This window comes from Aegilops tauschii, chromosome 1, assembly GCF_002575655.3.
Source record: "Aegilops tauschii subsp. strangulata cultivar AL8/78 chromosome 1, Aet v6.0, whole genome shotgun sequence".
NCBI classification, from domain to species: Eukaryota; Viridiplantae; Streptophyta; class Magnoliopsida; order Poales; family Poaceae; genus Aegilops; species Aegilops tauschii.
The window spans coordinates 215,062,302-215,088,215 of NC_053035.3; the positions used below are offsets into that span (position 1 = coordinate 215,062,302).

A 25,914-nucleotide genomic window follows, 5' to 3' on the forward strand; every position below is an offset into this window, starting at 1 on the left:
AAGCCAGGCGGTGCACCTAGCGATGCCAGAGATGCGACCTGGCGGCCCGAGATTGGAGACGCGGTCACCACGCGCTAGAACTAACTGACGTCGAGCTACAACCATAGCGGAAATTTGCTGGAACCGGCCGACGTTGGAGTTACAACCACGATGAAAATTTGCTACAACCGCGACGAACATTTTTTTGCTGCAAACTACGGCGAGGGTTGCAATCAGCGCAGTTAGGAGCTACAACCCTTTTGACAGATGTTACAACTATGGCCAATGGCCGGCGGGCAACAAATGCTACAACCATGGAACGACGAAGGATGCAACCGGCAACAACAGATGCTACAACCATGGATGACAAATGCTACAACCATGAACGACCCCGGCGACGACAAATGCTACAACTATGGACAACAAAGGGTGCAACTGGCAACATCAGATGCTACGATTGTTTTGTCAATAAGTTGCAACCCACGACGCCCAGAGACGACGATGCTACGCCCGGCGACGACGGCAAAAGTTTTTGCTGCAACCGTAGCGGCGCTTTTTTTCTGCATCCATTCATGAACTCCCACAGTGCTTCACAGGAGGCGAGATGTTGGTGGTGGGTTGCTGCGAACCACGGCGGCGGCGACGAGCGGGACGACTATCTAGCTGGGAGCAACGGGCGGCAAGGTGCTACGACCAGGGCGACAGACCGCGGCGCCGCACATCCGAGGAGCCACATGAGATGCGGAACTAACGCGAGGAAGGAAAAGCTCGGGGCGAACAGTTTTTTGCCCGATCCAATGGCCCACGCGGCTCGCACCCGACACATCGCGTGCGCCCGGCCGGAACTTTGGGCCAGCGCACCCGCGCCTAGTACCGCCCATCGCCTTATGCCTCACATACCATGAACATGGACATGACCAGTGATTTTGTTTTTGAGATAAACATGACCAGTGATAAAGAGACCTGTGATGACGGACAATCCATGAACATGGACTTGAGTGTATGACGGCCCAGTAGGCCGGCCTACAAAAAGCCCATAAAGTATAGGGAGTGTGTGATCCGATGTGGCGTTGCCCATGCGGAACCCCATTCGGCGTCTGGCTAACCCGGCAAGCCCTATCAACAGCTCGAGGCCCGGAACCCTCACCTCCGCCTCCTCTCCCAGCGATGGCTTCCGCCGCCATGGTCGCCTCTTCCAGAGCCTTGTTCCGTCCGCATCGCCTCCTCCTCCTCCCTGACCCTCGCCGCCGCCGCCACCTCTCCGCCAGTGCTGTGGCCTCAGCAAACGCTGCAGCCAGGACCGTACGGCGCGGAGTAGTCGACGTTCTCCGGGAGCGCGGGCTCGTGGAGGCTACCACCTCCGAGGCGCTCGGTTCGTCCTCGGCAGTTTCTGGGGAGCAGCAGCAGCTCAAGGTTTACTGCGGCTTCGACCCCACGGCCGAGAGCCTGCATCTCGGCAACCTCCTCGGCCTTGTCGCGCTCTCCTGGTTCCGTCGTTGCGGCCACACAGCCGTCGCGCTCGTCGGCGGAGCGACCGGCCGCGTCGGAGATCCCTCCGGAAAAAGCGCCGAGCGCCCTGAGCTAGACCTCGCCGCCGTGGTCGCCAACTCTGACGCAATCAAGTCGCTCATCGCTCAGATCCTCAGCCGCGCTCCCGAACCATCTCATCACGGCCAATCTGGTAAAAGCGCAATTTTGGACAAACATGAAGATGCTCTGGCCAATTCTGACCAGGATTTATCAGAGAAATCGGGTAATGCGGGGGAAAGTATGGGTTCCTTTGTTATCTTGGATAACTATGACTGGTGGAAGGACATCACATTGCTTGATTTCCTCAAGGAGGTGGGCAAGTTCGCGCGTGTCGGGACGATGATTGCCAAGGAGAGTGTGAAGAAGCGGCTTAATTCAGAGGATGGCATGAGCTACACTGAGTTCACCTATCAGCTTCTCCAGGGCTATGACTTCTTGTACGTGTTCAAGAACATGGGTGTCAATGTGCAGATTGGGGGTAGTGATCAGTGGGGAAACATCACCGCGGGTACCGACTTGATTCGGAAAATTCTCCAGGTTGAGGGAGCGCACGGTCTGACATTCCCACTCTTGCTGAAGAGCGATGGAACCAAATTTGGGAAGACGGAAGATGGGGCGATTTGGCTCTCATCAAAGATGCTCTCCCCTTACAAGTTCTACCAGTACTTTTTCTCAGTCCCGGATGTTGATGTTGTAAGGTTTATGAAAATCCTTACATTTTTGAGCTTGGATGAGATTCATGAGTTGGAAGAATCGATGAAGAAGCCCGGCTATGTGCCAAACACGGTTCAAAGGAGGCTTGCAGAAGAGGTGACACGCTTCGTCCATGGCCAGGAGGGACTGGAGGAGGCCTTGAAGGCAACTGAGGCCTTGCGGCCTGGGGCACAGACACAGTTGGACTCACAAACAATTGAGGGAATAGCAGATGATGTACCGTCGTGTTCTTTACGATACGACCAAGTATTGAAGTCTCCCCTGGTTGATCTGGCTGCCTCTACAGGTTTGCTCGCAAGCAAATCAGCGGCTAGGCGGCTTATAAAGCAGGGTGGTCTATACTTGAATAACATGAAGATCGATAGCGAGGATAAGTTGGTCGAGGAAGGTGATATAGTTGACGGGAAGGTGCTGCTGCTATCTGCCGGAAAGAAGAACAAGATGGTTGTGCGGATATCTTAATTGTTCTGATATGTTTGTGTCTAATTTTTTGCCGGCGAGGATTAAAAAGTAACAGCATGAGCCCTGTATTCAGATTAGCTGTCGGTGAACATACACATTGCTTTGCTGGAAATGGTACACCAATAATTTGATCATAATATTTTGCTTGCTCTTGGCTGTTGCGAGCGGCGCTGCCCCTTGCACTGGTCATTTTGCTTTAGTATCGCGCATTTGCTATTTGTTTGTAAGCTTCCTGGCCTTTTGTTAACTCTTAGTCGATTTTCTTAACATTTGAATTTGGATAGTTAGTGGCAATTTTTATGTCAACGCCTTTGGATGGTGCAGTTCTTGCACATTCAGTATCTCTAAACAATTATGTGGTGACATTACTGAAAGGACTGTTCTTTCGACATTTAAGCATAGGTAGCAAACTGAGAAACATATGTACTATAATTACTAGTAAATTGTACGTGCAATATGTGTGCAAAGTTCAATTCATGGATATGCTGCTTGCTCCCTTCAAACATGGTACCTTCGCATGTAAATCTTTATCGAGTTCATTGTTGTAGCCATTCTGTTTTGTATATATGTTGCCTGAAATAAGGGGTTTAGTCCTGTATATATAGCTTTACATGCTTAGTATTAGTATCTCGTACTACACTCAGCTTACTTTGCAACTTCTTGAAAATTTCCAACTTCTCCCTGACACGATTAGTGCGGGCGTTGCGGACGCTCTGCCAGTGTGTGTACCTTGACCAATTACATGCATGAATGGATAACCTTAGGCAAGTGAAACTTTTCCTACATTGGTATATAGTGATGGTTCTAGAAATCAGTGGTACGTTCAGTGGTACTGTAGCTCGTACTGTAGCTGCGAATCCCACATTTTTCAGCCCTCTGATTGACTCTATCAATGGCTCACATTGCTTTTTGGTTTTGAGATCCAAACATTTAAAACTCGTACACTATAGAGTAGTATAGATGTGTAAACTAATGTGCGCGTGATATGTGCCCATGTAAGTGATACATGTAGGTTGCTGAGTCATCATCAATCACTCTGGTTGTTGATACGAATTTCCTAATAGTCTGCTTCTTGCTCTGGAATAATTGGTGCCTTGTTGCCATGGGCTTAAGCGGGGCTCAACCTGTTGAATTTTTAAGTTGCACTAAAGGTACACTCAACACAAATAGATAAGAAGTCTTCAGTGTAACCAATGATGTATCGCGCGCGTTACCTTTGGAGAGTTTTTCCATTGTTTTGCGGGATTCTGAAAGCAGAGATGCGATGGAAATACATGCATGGTTTCTGGATGTAAAAGCAAAAGGTGTGCATGGTTGGATTCCTACAGAATTTAGTCGAGTGATTTGGTACAGAAAAACTAGAAATGAAATTCTATCTCAGAAAAAACTACAAATGAAACAATGTGGTGGAGTATAAGGCGATTGCGTCAATATGGTTTTGATTGTGTGTGTGGCTGACCATGACCAGCAGCAAGTTGCTGGAAACGGAGATGAGACGGCGGTTGGTCTGATCACTGATGGTTGCTTGTTTCCCGCACCAACACAAGAAGCAACCACCCGACCTGTCCGCCTCCAATCCAAGGCAAATTTGACAAATTTGAACTATAGACGAAATCAAATCACAGAATGAACTATCCGTGAAACTATTTCACGCGGCTGACCTTTTTGTGTGACGCCCGACACGAAGGCGCCACACTACACTGTGCAACGCCTCACAGATAGGCGCTGCACGGCCAGCGTCGCACCTGTGTGATCAGAAAATTACTAAGTCAGTGTGCAGCGCCTGAGAGCTATAGTGTGGCGCCTAGCTCTCAGGCGTTGCGCTAGTGCAGCGCCTAGCTCCCAGGCGTTGCACTAGTGCAGCGCCTGAGAGCTAGACGTCACGGGTCAGCCGCGTGAAATAGTTTCACGGACAGTTCATTCTGTGATTTGATTTCGTCTATAGGTCAAATTTGTCAAATTTGCCCCAATCCAAATCCAAAGAAAGAAAGAAACATTAGGGTAGCATTCCTCTTGGCTTGTCTGGGCCGGAGTCCTCTCCACTCCACGCAACGCAGACAGGAGGAGTAGGAGGAGAGGAGAAACCCCTGCGCAAGAAAGAAAGAAAGAAAGAAAACCAAAGGCGATCGAGTCCTTAGACCAGCACAGAACCAACCGGAGCCGCCCCAGCTCCGCACGCCTGCTGCCGCTTGCTTTTATCCAACGACCTCGCCTTCTGGTGCGTGCGTGCGTGCGTGCAAACTCCATCCACCGAGCTCGGACATGGCGAAGCCACGCCGGAGCAGATTCGCTGTCGCCGGGTATATCTTCCTTCGACGTCCTTACTCTTTTTTGTGTTCCCCGTAGAAATTTGAAACTGCCGGCGGCCTTTCTTCGAGCGGGCATGTTGTTGTTCTCTGTCGTCATGGAAGCTGCCTGTTGTTGCCAGGTGCGGATGCTTCGGAGGCCAGGCTCGGGGGAAGGTGGCAGAGGTAAGGAAGGAAGGAATTGTTGTGCCTACGGTTTCCGTTGAAGTTAAGCTGGTGATGCTTGCATAGTTGCATTGGAGCTGAGATGATGATTCATGGTTGGGGGTGCACTGCAGGATGAGTACCCGGTGAAGCTGCATATCTACGATCTCAGTCGGGGGATGGCGCGGCAGCTCTCCACCACGGTGCTCGGCAAGCCTATCGACGCCATCTGGTGAGCATCCTTGAATCATGCAAATCTTTTTCTTCTTCCTGACGATGATCGGGAATAGGATTTTCTTTTCTTTCCCTAATATATACATGCACGTCTCGCCGTACCAAACTTTGTAACATAAATGTTTTCTTATTTATGTTGCTTGTAATAACATCTTATATTATGTAAATTTTGTAACATAAAAGTTGCCACCACTAATTCACTCGTGGTGTTTAACTTGGTTGGCTACATGAAGGCTGAGCTCCATGAAGGCCTTGATTTTAAAAATTTCAAAATTCAGACTTTTCAGTCTCAAAAAATTCTGAAAAAATACACATGATACAAGGATGTACTCCCTCCGTCCCATAATATAGGACATTTTTTTACACTAGTGTAGTGTGAAAAAACGTCTTACATTATGGGACGGAGAGAGTACTATCTAATGTATATGTGTGCAAAATTTCAAGATGAAATACCTTGAATTGCGAGCTGCGCAAACAAAAAATTCACAGATTTTGAGGATGAACAGTACATATGCTAAAAAGCCTTAGATTCGGGTTTTTTGTGTGTAGCTCTTATTTTTAATGTATTTCGACCTGAAAATTTACACACATGTCCGTTATGTCTCTAGGTATATGTGTATTTGTTTTCAGAGTTTTTTAAAACTGAAATGTTTGAATTTTTGATGATTTCAAATTAAGGCCTCCATGAGCTCAGTCTCCATTTGGCATTTTCGGTTTTCACCTTGTCAACAAAAGTTTATCTTGAGTCACCTTTGAATAATTTTTAGACAGCCTGCTCGTTCGTGCGAGAATTGTCAAGTGGACTCTGCAGGACCTTAGATTCGAATAGAAATTACAGTTGAATTCTGCAAACTCTGGATTTCTGGGCACATCTGTAGTCTTGATTGTCTATTATACATGCATCTACTCAATGCAGGCTAATAACTCAGTTGTAACATTTGCCGAATTTATATAGATCAACAAAATTAGGTGGCACCATTCTGTTTCATTCCAGTAGATTTCTTACACAACCACATAAAGGAAATGCCATTGAGCAGATTTTACACCCCCAGTATATTGCCGCAAAGCAATTTTTCTTTTATCCCAGTGCACTCCTGCTCCAAACAGTCGACGGATATAGAGTAGGAAGGGACCCTGGTGGAGATTGGAATTCCCGGTGCACGTCCTACATTTCACAATATGCATCTCCAGGCTTTTCTGCTCTTCTTATGCAATTAAATGTTGCTGCGGACACCCTAAAAAAAATATGTTGCTGCGGATTATGGATGAAGTGCCTTTTTTACGCGCTAAATATGTATATTCTGCAAACTTGACTCCTAATGTGGATAGACATAATGGCCCTATCATCACAGGCACACAGGCGTGGTGGTTCATGGCAAAGAGTACTACTTCGGGGGAGGCATCCAACAAGGCCGGCCTGGAAGGACGCCGTACGGGACTCCTGCCCGAGTAGAGCATTTTGGGGTCACGCATGTCTCCAAGGAGGACTTTGAAGGCTTTCTGCAGGAGATCAGCCCGCGCTACACACCAGAAACCTACAACCTCCTCAGCAACAACTGCAACCACTTCAGCAATGAGGTGGTCAAGTTCCTCGTTGGTTCCACAGTTCCGAGCTACATCCTCGACCAGCCCAAGGAGGCAATGAAGAGCCCGATTGGCGCGCTGATAAGTAAGATCTCTTCTCCCCACTAGCCTTTCCCGGTTTAAGAGCTTGAATTTTGCGGCGACCGTCTAGTCTAGGTCTAATGGAAACTATGATCTTTGGCTTTCCAGTGCCGATGCTTCAGGGGCTGGAGACAACCATGAAAGCCGGAGCTGCTCCACAACAGCCTCCACAATTCGTGCCTGCTCCTGCAGCGGCGTCGCAGATGCAGCCTTCCACGAATAACATTCAGATGCAGTCGAGATCAGTCACCGCCGATGAACCAGGTGCTGACAAGACGGCGGATCATGACAGTGGAATCATACCTGCTCCCAAAGAAGCAGGGGAGGTGCAGCCTTCCGCAGGTAGCACTCAGAATGAAATTGCCACGGATGAGATGGTGAGCAATGACGGCGGGATCATCCCGCCTGTGGTGGTGCTACCCACTCCCAAGGGAGTGGGGCAGACACAGCCCTCCACGAACAACGACCAGATAGAATCAAGATCAGTCACCGCCAATGAAACTGGCGCTGATGAAATGGTTGACAGTGATGGTGGCATCATCCCGCCTCCTGCAGAACCAGCTGCTCCAGCCGCAGCGACGCAGACAGAGCCTTCCCTAAATAGCATTGAGCTCCAGACAGTGGACGAGGGCACTAGGATGGTCACCCCGCCAGCCGTGCAACCAGCTGCTCCAGCAGCGACGGTGGCCAAGGTGACTCTGCCAGCGGCAGCAGCTTCAGATCCCCTCGGAGAGGCGAAGAGCCGAGCACAGGAGGAGCTAAAGCAGGAGTTTGCGGCCATCATGGCGACAGGGACTGTGCAGGCTGGTGATGCGGCTGCCCTCGCGATGAGAAGGGTCATGGAGCGGCATGGGCTGCGGCGCGCCGCAGTTCCCACGCAACAAAGGTAGAACAAAGTGTGTGTCCTTTGTATGCAGAACAGGGTGCTCAAGATGTAATTGCTGATTGCATTCATCAAGTACATTTATCTGGTTATTATTACTGTGCTCAGTTGTGGATGGATAGAGGATCACCTATCAGATTGTCTGTTTGCTGCAACATATTTTGGCCTACGAGTGCAGCAATGCTAGCATTCCTCAACTAAGAATTAAGCGCCTATAGGAAACTTACAGGCAACTGGTACTAGTGTTTCCTAGATTTAGTCCTAGCGAATCACTGGATCAGAAGAAGAAAAACCAATGCACTAGTAGATGAACACCAGCATGATCAGACACTAGTAGTAGAACCAACCACACCATATGGCATCGTTGAGAACATAGATGTACAGATCTCATGCTCATCCAACCTACATCGTCAGCATAAGCTCTAACTAATGAGACTCCAGATGATCAGCAGGGACTTAGCTACACTTACATACATGTACGCCTTCCCCGCGGCCTCCTCACCGTGTCGTCGCCCACGCGGCGAGCTGCGCGGGGTTCACCACCCCGGGAACGCAGGCGCCGCCGACCTGCACCAGCGCTGCCACGGCCTCGTACCGCGCGGCCTGCCCTCGGCCCTGACTCGCCTCGGAGCCCGTGTCCGGCCCGCCGGGCGCCCGCCTTTCACCCAGGACCGTGCCGCACGCAAGGAATTCGTGCGCGAGGTACCCGGCCAGGAGCCTGTTGCCGCCGCCAGCGGCGGCGGCCGGGTCGGGTAGGCCTGCCGCGGCGCCGGCGTCCCTGCATCTCCGCTTCCTCCCGATTCCGGACCCAGGTGGGGCCTCCCTGTCCGCCATCTCGATGGGGTGTGTGACCGGAAGCAGAAGCGGATAGCTGCAGTGAATTGCGTATGTAAAGCGAAAAAGCGAGGTCAGGGTTATTATACCAACTACTGTGCGGATTTATTATAGCATGTACAAAAATAAATTAAAGGAAAATTTTATTGCACCATAATTTTGTTTGTGTGTATTTTTTTAAATGTATACAGTAGATTTGTAATTTGTAAATTAATTATAATTATTTTAAGCTTAACCATATGGATGTGAAGAAGGAATGTCACGGTTACTGTAGTTTACATAACATCCCTTGAGGATGTTAGAGGACCGGTTCCAGCCGTCCTGTGAGGACGGGCAGCGGAAGGGGGGAAAGTATCGGGCGTTCCCGGCCTCGGCCGATGCTCCAATGTCAGAAAAACACGTTTAGATGTTTCAAAAATTTCTGAAAACAAATCTCTGTTCAGGACGTCGGGTTAGGCGTTGAGGAAGGGGAGAAGCGTGGGCAGGTGGCCCCCATTTCCCCCATTGTGCACCCTCGGGGCCATGACTCGCCACCTTCGCTGAGAGGGTCAGCTACCAGGTTGGGGGGAGGGGGGTCGAGGGCAGGAGGCCCTCACTTCAGCCTCCCCCGAGGCGTCCCTGCGGAGCTCGGCCGCTGTGATGGGGGGTGGGCCAGCGGAGCAGGAGGCTCTGCGCACACGCCCTTCCATTGTGCACCCGCTGACGACTATCGCTGGCAGCCCACGGTCGACACCTTCGAGTTCTACGACTCCTGCGGAGGTGGAGGCGAGCGCGGCTCCTCCGAGACAGGGAGAGTTTGGCCCGCTTAGGGGTCGGGCAGGAGGCCTTACCCCAAGCGGGCCGACGCGAGACGAGGTCGTCGCCTTCGGAGGGATCCCGGATCCTGTCTCTGAAGGTCAACGGATGAGTTGTCGTCTCCAGGATTAGCCGGATGTTGATGACTTGCAGCTAGGGCGCGCCATGCGGGCGACCAAGCTTAGTGACATTGAGGTCACTACCGGTATGTCTCTTCTAATTCGATATTGCATTTTTCTGATGATGAGATTATTCATAATGCAAACCAATTGGGAGTTTCACTCGGTAGTAATGAACAAGAAGTTGCTAAATCTGTTAATGATATCCTTGACCTCGCAGCGGAGCGAGCTTTAGAGATGATTATAAATTTAGCGACTGTTAAACCAATGAACGATTCGGACATTGATGCTTTGTGTGTTAGGGTACTTGATAGCTTTTTGTGCAGATCTTGCACCCTCAACTCCTGAGATAGAGGAGGATGAGTGTTCTATATCTCCAAGGGGTTCGAATCTTGTACATTCTCAGGCGGTTAGGCCCACTAAGCTCGGTTGTGTGGACCGGGTAGAGGACCAAAACAAGCCTAAGCGCAAGTGGAGCCGGAAGATTTATCCGGCTTCAGCTGTGCGCGGAAGTGCTAGGATCCAAACCCCTAAAAAAATCATGATGAAATATGAGGGGGATCTTTTGGAATAGCAGAGGTCTAACGGACTTGGCTAAACGAAGGTTTCTGGCGGATGCTTCTATAGAACACAAGTTGGATTTTATCGCCCTATCTAAAACTGGAAGGGACAATTTTACCTCTCAGTTTCTTAGCACCTTATCGGGAGGAGTTGATTTTGATTGGCATTGCCTTCCCCCAAGAGGAAGATCCGGTGGGGTTTTACTAGGGGTTAAATGCGACACGTTGGAAGTCCGGAATGTTGTCATGGGAGATTTTGCGGTTAAGTTTCGTGTCAGATCGAAGGTTGATGGATTCCAATGCGCACTGGTAGCAGTGTATGGAGCTGCACAGCTTGAGTTCAAACCAAAAAGATTAGCGGACTTAGTTCGTATTTGCGGAAGTGAGCAACTTCCAATTCTGGTTGGGGGCGATTTTAACATTATTCGAAGACGGGAAGAAAAAAACAATGATAACTTTGACGACAGATGGTCGTTGAAAGGGCATGTACCCCCTAAGTGTGGTTTTGGTAATTGAATGACAATCTCTATGGACTAATGTTTTCAGTGAGATATATTTGAAGGTTTTGTCCATAGATGGTGCCTCAAGGATATTGGATGGAATCAAGGATGAAGTCCATATATATGAAGATAATGCCTCAAGGATATTGGATGGAATCAAGGATGAAGTCCATATAGATGAAGTTATATTTGCTCTAAGCTTTGGTATTAAATGACAATTCCTATGGAGCATCAAGTGCATTGGATCTTATATGAAGATATGTTCTGTAGTGATGCTTGAAATTCTTTGGGTTGTTATGTGAAGATTGCCATCAAAGCATCCGAAGAAGTCCTCATGGTATCCCTCTCTGGATACCCCATGCACACGGGCTTATACCGTGCGCACGGGGTCGAGTGTCAACTCTCTGGATACCCCGTGCTCACGGGGCCTAGGTGTTGGCTCTCGAGATTCCATATCCAGCGAGGTTTCAAGTTGGTCTTCTGAGGATCAAGGCTTGAGAGAATAATAAAAGAGAAGAATTCGAGTTATGGTTTCAAGACAAGATCATGGTGAGCTCATGTGTTGGGTTTCGGTTGATCAAGCCTTGAAGCAAGCAACTAGAGTGGAGAATTCATTATGCCTCTCAAGACAAGATCATGTTGATCAAGTCTTGAAGCAAGCAATTAGAGTGACGAATTCATTATGCCTCTCAAGAGTTTGGGATGGAGTTCTTAGAAGGGCAAGTGGTGACCAAGATGATATTCATAATGGAACTTGATATGGTCATGAAAGAGTCTTTGGTGATATTGTATTGAAGCAATGAAGTGAAATGAAGAGTTCATTGTGGCTTTCAAGAAACCAAGATGGAGCTTGAAGTAAAGATGTTGGTTGACCAAGATGACGCTCGAAGAGTATATCTAAGTGGTCAACTCACAAAGCACAAACAATGTACCACGTGAGATCAAGTGATCTAGTGGTATGGTAAGTAATTGTGAATTGTGCTTTGTTACCTAACCCATGCTATATGTTTGTTATGTCTATGTGGGTTAGGTGTTTCTCATAGGCTTGCATCAAAAGGAAAGATCTCGTGTAGCCTATGTGTGGATGACATCAAGTGGTGATGGTCATCGGATTCGAGGAGTCCAAGTGCAAGATGAGATGACATCAAGTGGTGATGGTCATCGAGTTCGGGGAGTCCAGGTGCAAGATGAGAAGCCGGAGGTTATATGCTTTGAAGCTTGCGGTCCACATCATGATAATGTGCATGTGAAGATGGGCTTGAGATAAGGCTTCCCTCATTGCATCATGAGGAAGCAATTCGAGTATCTTCACCAAGTGGTCGTGGACAAGAAAGGGATTCCAACTTGAGGCAAGAATTAAAGTCATCATCAAGCTCAAGTTGAATGTGCAAGGCAAAGGTATACCTTAGCTAGGTTTTCCTAGTTTTGCCGGTCTCACAGTGCTTGGTGGGAGACCGGATTATAGGTTTGATAGCCGTACTATCAAGAGGGACTCTCGGGCAAGTAGCTTGATCACGTCGCATGAAGAGAGCTCAAACCTTTGCATTTCTTGCATCATTCTTTCTTGTTGATCTTGGGTGGTTCTCTATCTGAGGACCTTGGGCTTTTCCATAGCTTCAAAACGAGCCCAAGATCATCGAATTCGGAGTCCGTATGCCAAAGTTATCAACGTTTTAGTGGGCTGCTGCTGGCTGTCCTGGGGACTCCGTGTGCACGGGGTATTTGACCCCCGTGGGCACGGGGGCCCATGTGCACGGGGCTTGTACCGTGCGCACGGGACCCCGTGGGCACGGGGTCTAAACCCCCGTGCACACGGGGTTCCCAGGAAATGCCCGTTGGAGCCCCAACGGCTAGTTTCTGAGTTTGGCTATTTAAGGGCCCTTTCCTCCCACCGGTTGGGGGTTGGTTCTTACACTTTCAAAACACCATTTTGAGCCTCTCTACACCTCTCCCAAAGCCCTTTCTCCCCTCTATGTGAAGGGGGATTTGTGGATGTATTTGTGAGCCATTTGTTGATCATATCCATTGCATCCCCTCTCCTCAATCTCCTACTTTCAAAAGTGCATTTTGTGAGATTGAGAGAGTGTGTTGAGCATTTGTTGCTTGGCATTGCATTGCATTTGTTGCATTGGTTTGAGCTCCCCACATCGATTAGTTCGAGTGAGAGTCCGTGAGTTTATTACTCTTGGAGGTTTCGGCCTCCTAGACGGTTTGGTGATATTCATTGTGAAGATTGTGAAGAGGCCTATGTGGCCAAGTTTCCCCCGGAAGCTTCCTCTTGTGGTGTGCTCCGGGGAAGGGTGTTGAAGTGGCCTAGGTGGTCAAGTTCCTCCGGAAGCTTCCTTGCTTGTGGTGTGCTCCGGAGAAGTTTGTAAAGGTGTGGTGGTCGCCTTCAAGACCAACCCCGAGTGAATCGAGGCTCATCCGTTGGGGGTGACTCGAAAAGGAGAATACGGTGAGTCACTTGGTGACGCCCCGGAGCTTTGGCTTCGGCACCGCTCTAACGGAGATTAGCACTCTCACGAGTGTGAACTTCGGGATAAATCCGCGTCTCCGACTCACTTGTGGTTATCTCTTACCCACACCCTTTACTTACCGCAATTCATACTTGCTCATATTGATATATCTTGTGCTAGTTGAATTGTTTAGTTGTTCCTACATTTCCATGTCTTGTGATATAGTTTGTGCTTGCTAGTTTCCTTAAGTGCCTATCTTGTTTAGCATAGGTTGTTGGTGCACTCAGTTGAGCCTAGCATATTTAGGATTTGTGCTTGAAAGGTATCCGTTTAGTTTAATTCCGCATTAGGATAAAGCCAAATCCGTAACAGTTTTAAAACGCCTATTCACCCCCCCTCTAGTCGTCATCTAGATCCTTTCAATTGGTATCAGAGCGTTGGTCTCTCCTTGCTAGGCTTCACCACCTAGAGAGTAAAGATGTCGACTAGTGGTATAGTGCACGATGACACTTTCTGTTTTAGTGGCACAAACTATCACTTGTGGAAAATTCGCATGCTTTGTCATTTCTGGGCCATGGGTCCAAATTTTGTGCGAATTGTTCTTGTAGGGGCTTCTCCATGGAAGGATGAACTTTTTCCATCTATTAAGGAAAATGATGATATGCTTTGTGGGTATGGTGCAAAGAATGCCTTAATCCGGTCTATATCCCTCGAAGTGTTTGAGTCAATTATGACGTGTGCGTCGGCTCATGAGATGTGGACAAAACTTGAAGAAATATATGGTGGGTCCAATCTTGATGGGGTCAATCATATTTCGGAGGTGTCTCTTGAGGAGTTCTCCACATCTTCATATCATGAAGAACTCCATATTGCTTCTTCCTCCGTGTTCTTGGACATTTCAACTTCTTCCACCTCACCATCATATGACATGTCCCAAGGTAATGACATGGTGAGTGGAAATATAATTTGTGATGATGATGTTGTGCTCAACATTGATGATCTTTCATGCATAAATGCTAATTTTGTAGCTTCTTTGGACTTGAACACATTTAGCAAAAATGACATACATTCTTGTGTTGATAGTCCTTACATATCATATAGAGATTCCTTGAATACTTGTTGTGATGATATGCTTGATTCTCCTTGTTGCCATGATATCTATGCTTCTATTTCCTCTAGTTGTTGTTTGACTAACCATGTAGAGGAAATAAGAGAAAATGGTGCACACATCACTAATGGAGAATTTGCTAGAAGAGCAAAGAAGGAAATCACTATGTTGGAGAGGAAATGCTATGAGTGTCAAGAGGATGGACATGGATATCCTACTCTTGATGATGAAGAATCTCCCTCTCCAAAAGAATCATCATCAACCTCCGATGTTCACATGTGCCTCATGGCAAGAGGTACTACCGAGGTATCATCTACTCTTAGTAATGATAATGATGAGAGTGATGATGAATGTGATAGGGATATGAGTCAAGAAATATATGAAATTGGTAATTCTCTTCGTGGAGTAAATAAGAACACTTATGAGATATTTAAAGATCTTATTACTCATTTTGGAAAGTGTAATGATTTACTTCACGAAGAGCAAGAACAAAATGATAAACTTGATTGTAACCTTCTTGATGCTCTAGAAACTCTTAGAGACTTAGAATCTTCCAAAGAAGAGATTGAAGTTGCTCATGATAAACTTAAAGAGGATTTTGAGCACCTTGACCTTGGCTACAAGAATGTCAAAGGAGAGCTCGCCAAACTCTCTAAGTCTTATGAGGAACTTCAAGCTACTCATGTGAAGTCTCTAGTTTCTTCTAGCTCCTCTCATATTGTCAATGATGCTTGTGCTACTAACTCTACTTCTTGTGAAGCATCTATCTTGAAGGAGAATGTTGAGCTACGGGCTCAACTTGTTTTGCTAACTAGCAATTATGGGAAATTAGAAGAAAGTCATGAAAAGCTCTCGGGCTCTCATGATGACCTTCTAATCTCCCATGAAAGGCTAAAGTTAGCTCATGAGGCTATTGTGACTAAGGTAACATCTTGTGAGCCTCATGTGGACATTAGCACTATTTCTACTCAAACTGCTTTATTGACATGTGCTAGTCCTAGTGATTCATCTAGACATATTATTCCCAATTCTTGTGATGAATTGCTCTCCTTGCCTTGTTGCTCTAACAATGAAGTTTCTACTTCCTCTAGTACTTTTGTTGATACTAACCTTGTAGAGGAAAACAAGGAGCTCAAGGCCCAAGTCACTAATTTGAAGAAAGACTTGGAAATGTGTCATGAAGGAAATTCCACTCTCAACACTATCTTGAGTGTTCAAAAATCCCCTCATGACAAGGGTGGACTTGGTTTAATCTCCAACAACAAGAAGTCCAAGAAAAAGAAGAAGGGACAAGACCAAGTCAAGAACGATGCCAACATTACATGCTTCAAGTGCAAGAATGTTGGACACCATGTGAGATATTGTCCATTGAAGAAGAAGGCTTCAAATGTGAAGCAACAAGGGAAGCGGCCTCAAGTTCAATCTCAAGGTCAACCTCAACTTGAAGAAAGGCCATTACCAATGATGAACCAAGATAATGCTCCCCAAGTTGAGAAAATAAAGAAGAAGAGAAGGGGGAGCACATGTTGCTATAACTGTCGTGAGAAGGGACACATATCCTCATCTTGTCCCAACGGTAACATCCCTAAGCCTCCTCTAGTCAATGATCATTATTCGCTTAGGAAGGATGTTGTTGGCAATTTGTTTGCCAAGTTTGTTGGCGCCCAAAGTGGCTTGGAAATGGAAAAGGCCATTTGGGTTGCCAAGCCTATTGTGACTAACTTCTTAGGACCCAACTTGGTTGGGTACCATCAAGCTCAAACTTGATCAATAGGTGTGTGGAGGACATTGGAGATTTGGCTAGTTCATAAAGAAAAGGATATCCACCATTTATTTGTTCGAGCCAAGTCATGTGGATTATCTTCATATTATCTATCCAATGTTCCTCTTTGCGGTAACTTGTATTTATATTGCTTACATTGAAAGTTGCTCGCCCCTTGCATGCTTAGGTTTTGTATCTAGCATGTGCATCTATATGTTGTGTTTCTTAGTATGCTTGATTTGTGTTATCTAGCATGCGTAGGTTGCATTGCACATTATATAGTGGTGTTTGCTATTTTGAGCCTGTATTGTATCATGATTGGCTCTTGCAAGATATTGGTGGATCATCACATTATGGGGGAGTGTTTTGTTGTGTGCACATCACAAACCCAAAATGTGAATATGAGAAATGCCACATAGTATTGATATTCAATCTTATCTAGTCACTATGTGGTATGTCAAGCTCATTTGAAATTCAAATTCTCAGAGTATCCACTAATTATCTCTTGTTGGTTGTTATTTACCTTTGTTGCGTGCTTCGTCGCGGTGTCCTGTGAGGTTCTTCAGTAAGTTTCTGGACACCCCGTGTGCACGGGGTCTCTGACCCCCGTGCGCACGGGGTACCACGAAACTTACTGGACACCCCGTGCGCACGGGGTCCTGGACCCCCGTGCGCACGGGGTGGGTGAAAATCATTGGACACCCCGTGCCCACGGGGTCCTAGACCCCCGTGCGCACGGGGTGGTGTTTTTTCTCTGGACACACCGTGCGCACGGGGCTGACCTAGCCCATGCGCACGGGGTCCTATGGGCCGGAATGTCCACCCGGCCAAGTACGCTTTATTTATCTTTCTTTGCTTTGGAGTTGTTGATGATCCTGTGCATCTTCGTAATCTACCCCCGAGTGTTAATTCCAAATACCATTTGTATTCTCTTACAATTGGTATTTCCTCATGTGGTAGAACCTTATGATCATCTTCTTCTCGGCTTGTGCTTCAACTTGCCTTATCTCACTGCTTGTGCTATCTTTTATCTACTTGAGTAAGATAAGCCTTTGAGCATGTGTGTATTGTATATCCTATATGCTCTTTGGTTTTTGCTTAGTTCATATGTTGTACTTTGTGTGCGGTCCTGTGTGGATTCGTCACTTTGATATAATTTGGACAACTTGAATACTTTGTGATATTATCGGAGTATTCTTCGGTTAAGTGTTCTTTTGTCCAAATCGTATCTCTCTGGATCTTGGTAGGCATGAGCATGCATATTTATTTATATTCTTCTTCATGCCTTGCTTGCTACTTGATCCTCTATGTAGGGTAAACTCCATAAAATCATTAATGGTTAAAAGTGTGCATGAACTTCAAGTTCATATCCTTTTGCACATATTTAATGTGGAGTTTGCCCTATATATTGTGGTTGTCCTAACTACTTTGGACCCAATATGTTTGGGGACCAAATTGTACCTTAATGTGCTCAGGTATTGTGGAGAAGCATTGGATGCTTGGCTTATTCACAAGGAAGGTGGAGACACCATGGAAAATTATTAGAGCCAAGCTTGGTTGATTCTTTGATTTGAGGGAGAAGATAAATTAAAACCCGATTCGGTTGTAAGTGTTTCATTCTCATCAATTCAACCCGGTTAACATAATTTGGGTCTTTTTGTTGGATATGCATCAAACTCCCACACTTACTGTATTCTCAATAAATCCACGGGATGTATTGAGGAAATGGTGAATGTGGAGTGTGATGAGAATAACAGCTTCCATGCGGAGCAATTTGTTTCAAGTGTTGTAGGTGATGAGGCTCCTTCCCAAGCTACAAGTACAATGGGGATTGGTCATATTCTTCCACAAGAAACACCCTTTGTCCATGTAGAAGAAGAAGGATTAAGAGCCCCTCTTGTGGATCCACCACAAGGGAAGTCATCACCCCCAACACAAGAACAAGATGCTATGGGAGATCATTTACCTATCCAAGAACAAGATCAAGTCCCTCATGTTCATGGGCTAGATCAAGGGCCCCTTGAACCAATGCTCTCTCGGTAACAAGTACTTACTTCATGCATTTGTTTAAATTAGAGTCAACATTGTGTATGTTGCATCATGGCATGTTTAGTACTTGTTGAGTTTGTGTTTCTTGCAACAGCTTAAACCTCCTTATTGCATCTATGAGACTTTTGAGAAGAAGCATATCATGGGGATCTATAAAACCATGCTCATGGTTCACTTATCCCAAATATGCCAATTAAGCAATTTATTGCATACCAATTCCTCAAAAGTGCTCTTATGTGCAATATTGATAAAATTGCAAGAAACAATCTTTTTGGTTGTGGTATTTGCTCTCATGCTTAGTAATTCATTTTTATGCAAATGAGATCAGTTTGCACCATGTGCCTTGTGCCATGTACCATGTGACAAAGCCCTTCGCTAAGATCAAGTTTGTATAAATAATGGATTCATTCTTGGATATCATGTTCTTATCTTTTGTATCTTTTTGTGTGTGCAAGTTTCTTTGTGGATGCTCATCTTGATGATTATTGGCCACATAAGAAACTTATACACATGAGAAAGTGCATATCCCTCTTTGATATCCTTTCGTTTCCTTGCCGGTCCTTGGAATTGTCTCTTTTTATTCTTTGGTGGATCCGGTAAGAGGTTGAGTAGTGAGTGCTTGTATGTATTGCATATATCATTGCACTCATGAGTTGTTGGATATATTTTGGACCCTTGCTTAGTCAAGTGATGATCCTATTTTGTGCACGTTGTATCCAAGTACAAAACTAAATAATGCACAAATCATGGGGAGCTTCTCTATGTTCTTTAGAACACTCCTATGCTCATATCATAATATCTTTTTGGTGCATTTTATGGATCCTCAATATAGTGTGAATTTCTTCATTTGTTCGTAACTGGATATGTGCATTTGATTCCACTCACAATATGAGAAATGCACAAATTAAGGAGGAACTCATACTATATTGGTCTTCTAGATTTTTTCTCCATTTTGGCACTTGTTGCCAATGGGGGAGAAGTTTAGAGGGTTTAGGTGAAGTAGGTTGGTTCATGCATATCTACATTTGTTGTGGTTGTTGCATGGATGTGTATATAGAGGAAACTCCACCAAGTTCTTCCATGCATATATTGTGGGGGAGTTTGCTCTATATAGTGTGGTTCTACATATCTACATTTGTTGTGGTTGTTGCATGGATGTGTATATAGAGGAAACTCCACCAAGTTCTTCCATGCATATATTGTGGGGGAGTTTGCTCTATATGTTGGAAATATGCCCTAGAGGCAATAATAAATGGTTATTATTATATTTCTTTGTTCATGGTAATTGTCTATTATTCATGCTATAATTGTATTGTCCGGAAATCGTAATACATGTGTGAATACATAGACCACAACCTGTCCCTAGTAAGCCTCTAGTTGACTAGCTCGTTGATCAACAGATAGTCATGGTTTCCTGACTATGGACATTGGATGTCATTGATAACGGGATCACATCATTAGGAGAATGATGTGATGGACAAGACCCAACTTAAGCATAGCATAAAAGATCGTGTAGTTTCGTTTGCTAGAGCTTTTCCAATGTCAAGTATCTTTTCCTTAGACCATGAGATCGTGCAACTCCCGGATACCGTAGGAGTGCTTTGGGTGTGCCAAACGTCACAACGTAACTGGGTGACTATAAAGGTGCATTACGGGTATCTCCGAAAGTGTCTGTTGGGTTGGCACGGATCGAGACTGGGATTTGTCACTCCGTGTGACGGAGAGGTATCTCTGGGCCCACTCGGTAATGCATCATCATAATGAGCTCAATGAGACTAAGGCGTTAGTCACGGGATCATGCATTGCGGTACGAGTAAAGAGACTTGCCGGTAACGAGATTGAACAAGGTATTGGGATACCGACGATCGAATCTCGGGCAAGTAACATACCGATTGACAAAGGGAATTGCATACGGATTGATTGAATCCTCGACACCGTGGTTCATCCGATGATATCATCGTGGAACATGTGGGAGCCAACATGGGTATCCAGATCCCGCTGTTGGTTATTGACCGGAGAGGCGTCTCGGTCATGTCTGCATGTCTCCCGAACCCGTAGGGTCTACACACTTAAGGTCCGGTGACGCTAGGGTTGTAGAGATATATGTATGCGGAAACCCGAAAGTTGTTCGGAGTCCCGGATGAGATCCCGGACGTCACGAGAGGTTCCGGAATGGTCCGGAGGTAAAGATTTATATATGGGAAGTCTTATTTTGGTCGCCGGAAAAGTTTCGCGCTTTATCGGTATTGTACCGGGAGTGCCGAAAGGGGTCCGAGGGTCCACCAAGGGGGTCCACCAGCCCCGGGGGGCCACATGGGCTGTAAGGGGTGCGCCTTGGCCTATATGGGCCAAGGGCACCAGCCCCAAGAGGCCCATGCGCAAGAGATAAGAAAAAAGGGAGAGTCCTAAAGGGGGAAGGCACCTCCGAGGTGCCTTGGGGGGGAAGGACTCCCCCTGGCCGCACCCTTCCTTGGAGGAAGGGGCAAGGCTGCGCCCCCCCTCTCCCTTGGCCCTATATATAGTGGGGGAAAGGGAGGGCAGCAACATCTAAGCCTTGGGCGCCTCCCTCCTCCCCTGCAACACCTCTCTCTCTCTCTCGCAGAAGCTCGGCGAAGCCCTGCCGGAGACCCGCTACATCCATCACCACGCCGTCGTGCTGTTGGATCTCCATCAACCTCTCCCCCCCCCCCTTGCTGGATCAAGAAGGAGGAGACGTCGCTGCACCGTACGTGTGTTGAACGCGGAGGTGCCGTCCGTTCGGCACTCGGTCATCGGTGATTTGGATCACGACGAGTACGACTCCGTCATCCACGTTCATTGGAACGCTTCCGCTCGCGATCTACAAGGGTATGTAGATCCACTCCTTTCCCCTCGTTGCTAGTAGACTCCATAGATGCATCTTGGTGAGCGTAGGAAAATTTTAAATTATGCTACGATTCCCAACAGTGGCATCATGAGCCAGGTCTATGCGTAGTTACTATGCACGAGTAGAACACAAAGTAGTTGTGGGCGTTGAGTTTGCCAATTCTTCTTGCCGCTACTAGTCTTTTCTTGTTTCGGCGGCATTGTAGGATGAAGCGGCCCGGACCGACCTTACACGTACTCTTACGTGAGACAGGTTCCACCGACTGACATGCACTAGATGCATAAGGTGGCTAGCGGGTGTCTGTCTCTCCTACTTTAGTCGGAACGGATTCGATGAAAAGGGTCCTTATGAAGGGTAAATAGAAATTGGCAAATCATGTTGTGGTCATACGTAGGTAAGAAACGTTCTTGCTAGAAACCTACAAACCACGTAAAAACTTGCAACAACAATTAGAGGACGTCTAACTTGTTTTTGCAGCAAGTGCTATGTGATATGATATGGCCAGAAGATGTGATGAATGATATATGTGATGTATGAAATTGATCATATTCTTGTAATAGGAATCACGACTTGCATGTCGATGAGTATGACAACCGGCAGGAGCCATAGGAGTTGTCTTTATTATTTTGCATGACCTGCGAGTCATTGAATAACGCCATGTAAATTACTTTACTTTGTTGCTAAACGAGTTGGCCATAGAAGTAGAAGTAATCGTTGGCGTGACGACTTCATGAAGACACAATGATGGAGATCATGGTGTCATGCCGGTGACAAAGATGATCATGGTGCCCCGAAGATGGAGATCAAAGGAGCATGATGATATTGGCCATATCATGTCACTATTTGATTGCATGTGATGTTTATCATGTTTCTGCATCTTATTTGCTTAGAACGACGGTAGCAAGTAGGATGATCCCTTATAATAATTTCAAGAAAGTGTTCACCCTAACTGTGCACCGTTGCGAAGGTTCGTCGTTTCGAAGCACCACGTGATGATCGGGTGTGATAGATTCTTACGTTCGAATACAACGGGTGTTGACGAGCCTAGCATGTACAGACATGGCCTCGGAACACACGCAATACACTTAGGTTGACTTGACGAGCCTAGCATGTGCAGACATGGCCTCGGAACACGGAGGACCGAAAGGTCGAGCATGAGTCGTATAGAAGATACGATCAACATGGAGATGTTCACCGATCTTGACTAGTCCGTCTCACATGATGATCGGACACGGCCTAGTTGAACTCGGATCATGTTTCACTTAGATGACTAGAGGGATGTCTATCTGAGTGGGAGTTCATAATCAGATGAACTTCATTATCATGAACATAGTCAAAAAGTATTTGCAAATTATGTCATGGCTTGCGCTTTAGTTCTACTGGTTAAGATATGTTCCTAGAGAAAATTTAGTTGAAAGTTGGTAGTAGCAATTATGCGGACTGGGTCCGTAAACTGAGGATTGTCCTCATTGCTGCACAGAAGGCTTATGTCCTTAATGCACCGCTCGGTGTGCTGAACCTCAGCGTCGTCTGTAGATGTTACAAAACATCTGACATACACGTTTTGATAACTACGTGATAGTTCGGTGCGGTTTAGAATTGTGGCACCAAAGACGTTTCTGAAACGTCGCAGAACATGTGAGATGTTCCGAAGACTGAAATTGGGATTTCAGACTAGTGCCCACGTCAAGAGGTATGAGACCTCTGACAAGTTTCTTAAGCCTGCAAACTAAGGGAGAAAAGCTCAATCGTTGAGCGTGTGCTCAGATTGTCTGAGTGCCACAATCGCTTGAATCGAGTGGGAGTTAATCTCCCAGATGAGATAGTGATAGTTCTCCATAGTCACTGCCACCAAGCTAGTAGAGCTTCGTGATGAACTATAACATATCAAGGATAGTTATGATGATCCTTGAGCTATTCGCAATGTTTGACACCGCGAGAGTAGAAATCAAGAAGGAGCATCAATTGTTGATGGTTAGTAAAACCACTAGTTTAAGAAGGGCAAGGGCAAAAAAGGGATACTTCATGAAACAGCAAGTCGTTTGCTGCTCTAGTGAAGAATCCCAAGGTTGAACCCAAACCCGAGACTAAGTGCTTCTGTAATGAGAGGAACGGTCACTGAAGCAGTACTGCCCTAGATACTTGGTAGATGAGAAGGCAGGCAAGGTCGACAGAAGTATATTGGATATACGTTATATGAATGTGTACTTTACTAGTACTCCTAGCAGCACCAGGGTATTAGATACTGGTTCGGTTGCTAAGTGTTAGTAATTCGAAATAGAAGCTCCGGAATAAATGGAGACTAGCTAAAGGTGAGATGACGATATGTGTTGGAAGTGTTTCCAAGGTTGATGTGATCAAGCATCGCATGCTCCCTCTACCATCGAGATTTGGTGTTTGCGTTGAACATGATTGGATTATGTTTACCGCAAAACGGTTATTCATTTAAGGAGAATAATGGTTACTCTGTTTATTTGAATAATACCTTCAATGGTCTTGCACCTAAAATGAATCTCGATCGTAGTGATACACATGTTCATGCCAAAAGATATAAGATAGTAATGATAGTACCACATACTTGTGGCACTGCCACTTGAGTCATATTGGTGTAGAACGCATGAAGAAGCTCCATGTAGGTGGATCTTTGGACTCACTCATTTTTTGAAAAGATTGAGACATGCGAACCATGTCTATTGGTATATATGCATGAAGAAACTCCATACAGATGGATCGTTTGGACTCACTTGATTATGAATCACTTGAGACATGCAAATCATACCACATGGGCAAAATGACTGAAAGTCCTCGTTTTCAATAAGATGGAACAAGAGAGCAACTTGTTGGAAGTAATACATTTTGATGTACGCAGTCCAATGAGTGCTGAGGCATGCAGTGGACATCGTTATGTTCTTACTTCAGAGATGATTTGAGTAGATGCTGAGTGTATTTACTTGATGAAACACTAGTCTGAATTATTGAAAGGTTCAAGTAATTTCAGAGTGAAGTTGAAGATCGTCGTGACAAGAGGATAAAATGTCTGTGATATGATCATACAGATGAGTACCTGAGATACGAGTTTGGCACACAATTGAGACATTGTGGAAGATGTTTCACAATTAATACCGCCTGGAACACCATAGTGTGATGGTGTGTCCGAACATCATAACTGCACCCTATTGGATATGGTGCATACCATGATGTTTCTTATCAAATTACCACTATCGTTTATGGGTTAGGCATTAGAGACAACCGCATTCACTTTAAAAGGGGCACCACGCAATTCCGTTGAGACGACACCGTTTATAGAAACCTAAGTTGTCGTTTCTTAAAAGTTTGGGGCTGCGATGCTTATGTGAAAAAGTTTCAGGCTGATAAGCTCGAACCCAAAGCGGATAAATGCATCTTCATAGAATACCCAAAAACAGTTGGGTATACCTCCCATTTCAGATCTGGAAGCAAAAGTAATTGCTTCTAGAAACGAGTCCTTTCTCGAGGAAAAGTTTCTCTCGAAAGAATTGAGTGGGAGGATGGTGGAGACTTGATAAGGTTATTGAACCGTCGCTTCAACTAGTGTGTAGCAGGGCACAGGAAGTTGTTCCTGTGGCACCTACACCAATTGAAGTGGAAGCATATGATAGTGATCATGAAACTTTGGATCAAGTCACTACCAAACCTCGTAGGACGACGAGGATGCGCACTACTTCAGAGTAATGCGTGATCCTGTCTTGGAAGTCATGTTGCTAGACAACAATGAACCTACGAGCTATGGAGAAGCAATGGTGGGCCCATATTCCGACGAATGGCTCGAGGCCATGAAATCCGAGATAGAATCCATGTATCAGAACAAAGCATGGACTTTGGTGAACTTGCCCGATGATCGGCAAGCCATTGAGGTAAATGGATCTTTAAGAAGAAGACGGACATGGACGGTAATGTTACCGTCTATGAAGCTCGACTTGTGGCAAAGAGTATTTTCACAAGTTCAAGGAGTTGACTGCGATGAGTTTTTCTCATCCGTAGCGATGCTTAGGTCCGTCGGAATCATGTTAGCATTAGCTACATTTATGAAATCTGGCAGATGGATGTCAAAACAAGTTTCCTTACCAGTTTTTCGTAAGGAAAGGTTGTATGTGATACAATCAGAAAGGTTTTGTCGATCCTAAGGATGCTAAAAGGTATGCTAGCTCCAGCGATCCTTCCATGGATTAGAGCAAGCATCTCGGAGTCAGAATATACGCTTTGATGGAGTGATCAAAGTTTTTGGGTTTATACAAAGTTTGTTAGAAACTTGTATTTACAATAAAGTGAGTGGGAGCGCTACAACATTTCTGATAAGTATATGTGAATGACATATTGATGATCCGAAATGATGTAAAATTTCTGGAAAGCATAAAGGGTTGTTTGAAAGGAGTTTTTCAAAGGAAGACCTGGATAAAGCTACTTACATATTGGGCATCAAGATCCATAGAGATAGATCAAGACGCCTGATGATACTTTCAAAAGACAGCACACCTTGACATGATTTTGAAAGAGTTCAAAATAGATCAGCAAAGAAGGAGTTCTTGGCTGTGTTACAAGGTGTGAGTATTGAGTGAGACTCAAGATCTGACCATAGCAGAAGATAGAGAAAGGACGAAGGTCGTCCCCTATGCTTTAGACATAGGCTCTATAGTATGCTATGCTGTGTACCGCACATGTAGTGTGCCTTGCCATAAGTTGGTCAAGAGGGTACAATGGTGATCCGGGAAAGGATCTCATGACAGCGGTCGAACTTATCCTTAGCACCTAGTGGATTAAGGAATTTTCTCGATTATGGAGGTGGAAAGGAGTTCGTCGTAAAGGGTTACGTCGATGCGAACTTTGACATTAATCCGGATGACTCTGAGTAGTAAACCGGATTCGTATAGTAGAGCAATTATTTGAAATGGCTCCAAATAGCGCGTGGTAG

The 25,914-nt window shown here is 45.8% G+C and overlaps 3 protein-coding genes across 3 annotated transcripts; 2 read left to right on the plus strand and 1 right to left on the minus strand.

The window, feature by feature from the left end:
* Positions 1 to 1,037: 1,037 nt before the first annotated feature.
* On the plus strand, positions 1,038 to 2,822 carry LOC109758727 (tyrosine--tRNA ligase, chloroplastic/mitochondrial). Its single transcript, XM_020317592.4, has one exon. The coding sequence runs from the start codon at positions 1,042 to 1,044 to the stop codon at positions 2,683 to 2,685; it is 1,644 nt and encodes a 547-aa protein (XP_020173181.2). The 5' UTR covers positions 1,038 to 1,041; the 3' UTR covers positions 2,686 to 2,822.
* Positions 2,823 to 4,684: 1,862 nt separating this feature from the next.
* LOC109758729 (uncharacterized) lies at positions 4,685 to 8,038 on the plus strand. Its single transcript, XM_020317595.4, has 5 exons — positions 4,685 to 4,985; positions 5,114 to 5,156; positions 5,270 to 5,367; positions 6,722 to 7,038; positions 7,143 to 8,038. The coding sequence occupies exons 1-5, from the start codon at positions 4,948 to 4,950 to the stop codon at positions 7,922 to 7,924; spliced, it is 1,278 nt and encodes a 425-aa protein (XP_020173184.1). The 5' UTR covers positions 4,685 to 4,947; the 3' UTR covers positions 7,925 to 8,038.
* Positions 8,039 to 8,225: 187 nt separating this feature from the next.
* LOC109758730 (uncharacterized) lies at positions 8,226 to 8,816 on the minus strand. The gene has a single exon (XM_020317596.4). It carries the CDS (start codon positions 8,749 to 8,751, stop codon positions 8,416 to 8,418), a length of 336 nt encoding a protein of 111 aa, XP_020173185.1. The 5' UTR covers positions 8,752 to 8,816; the 3' UTR covers positions 8,226 to 8,415.
* Between the last annotated feature and the right edge of the window lie 17,098 nt (positions 8,817 to 25,914).

Excerpts from the sequence above, each read along its gene's own strand:
- LOC109758730 (XM_020317596.4), bottom strand. The coding sequence starts at position 8,751 with ATGGCGGACAGGGAGGCCCCACCTGGGTCCGGAATCGGGAGGAAGCGG.
- LOC109758729 (XM_020317595.4), top strand. The coding sequence starts at position 4,948 with ATGGCGAAGCCACGCCGGAGCAGATTCGCTGTCGCCGG. Across the intron at positions 4,986-5,113 it reads AGCAGATTCGCTGTCGCCGG|GTGCGGATGCTTCGGAGGCC; the intron begins GTATATCTTCCT and ends TGTTGTTGCCAG. Across the intron at positions 5,157-5,269 it reads CTCGGGGGAAGGTGGCAGAG|GATGAGTACCCGGTGAAGCT; the intron begins GTAAGGAAGGAA and ends GGTGCACTGCAG.
- LOC109758727 (XM_020317592.4), top strand. The coding sequence starts at position 1,042 with ATGTGGCGTTGCCCATGCGGAACCCCATTCGGCGTCTGGCTAACCCGG.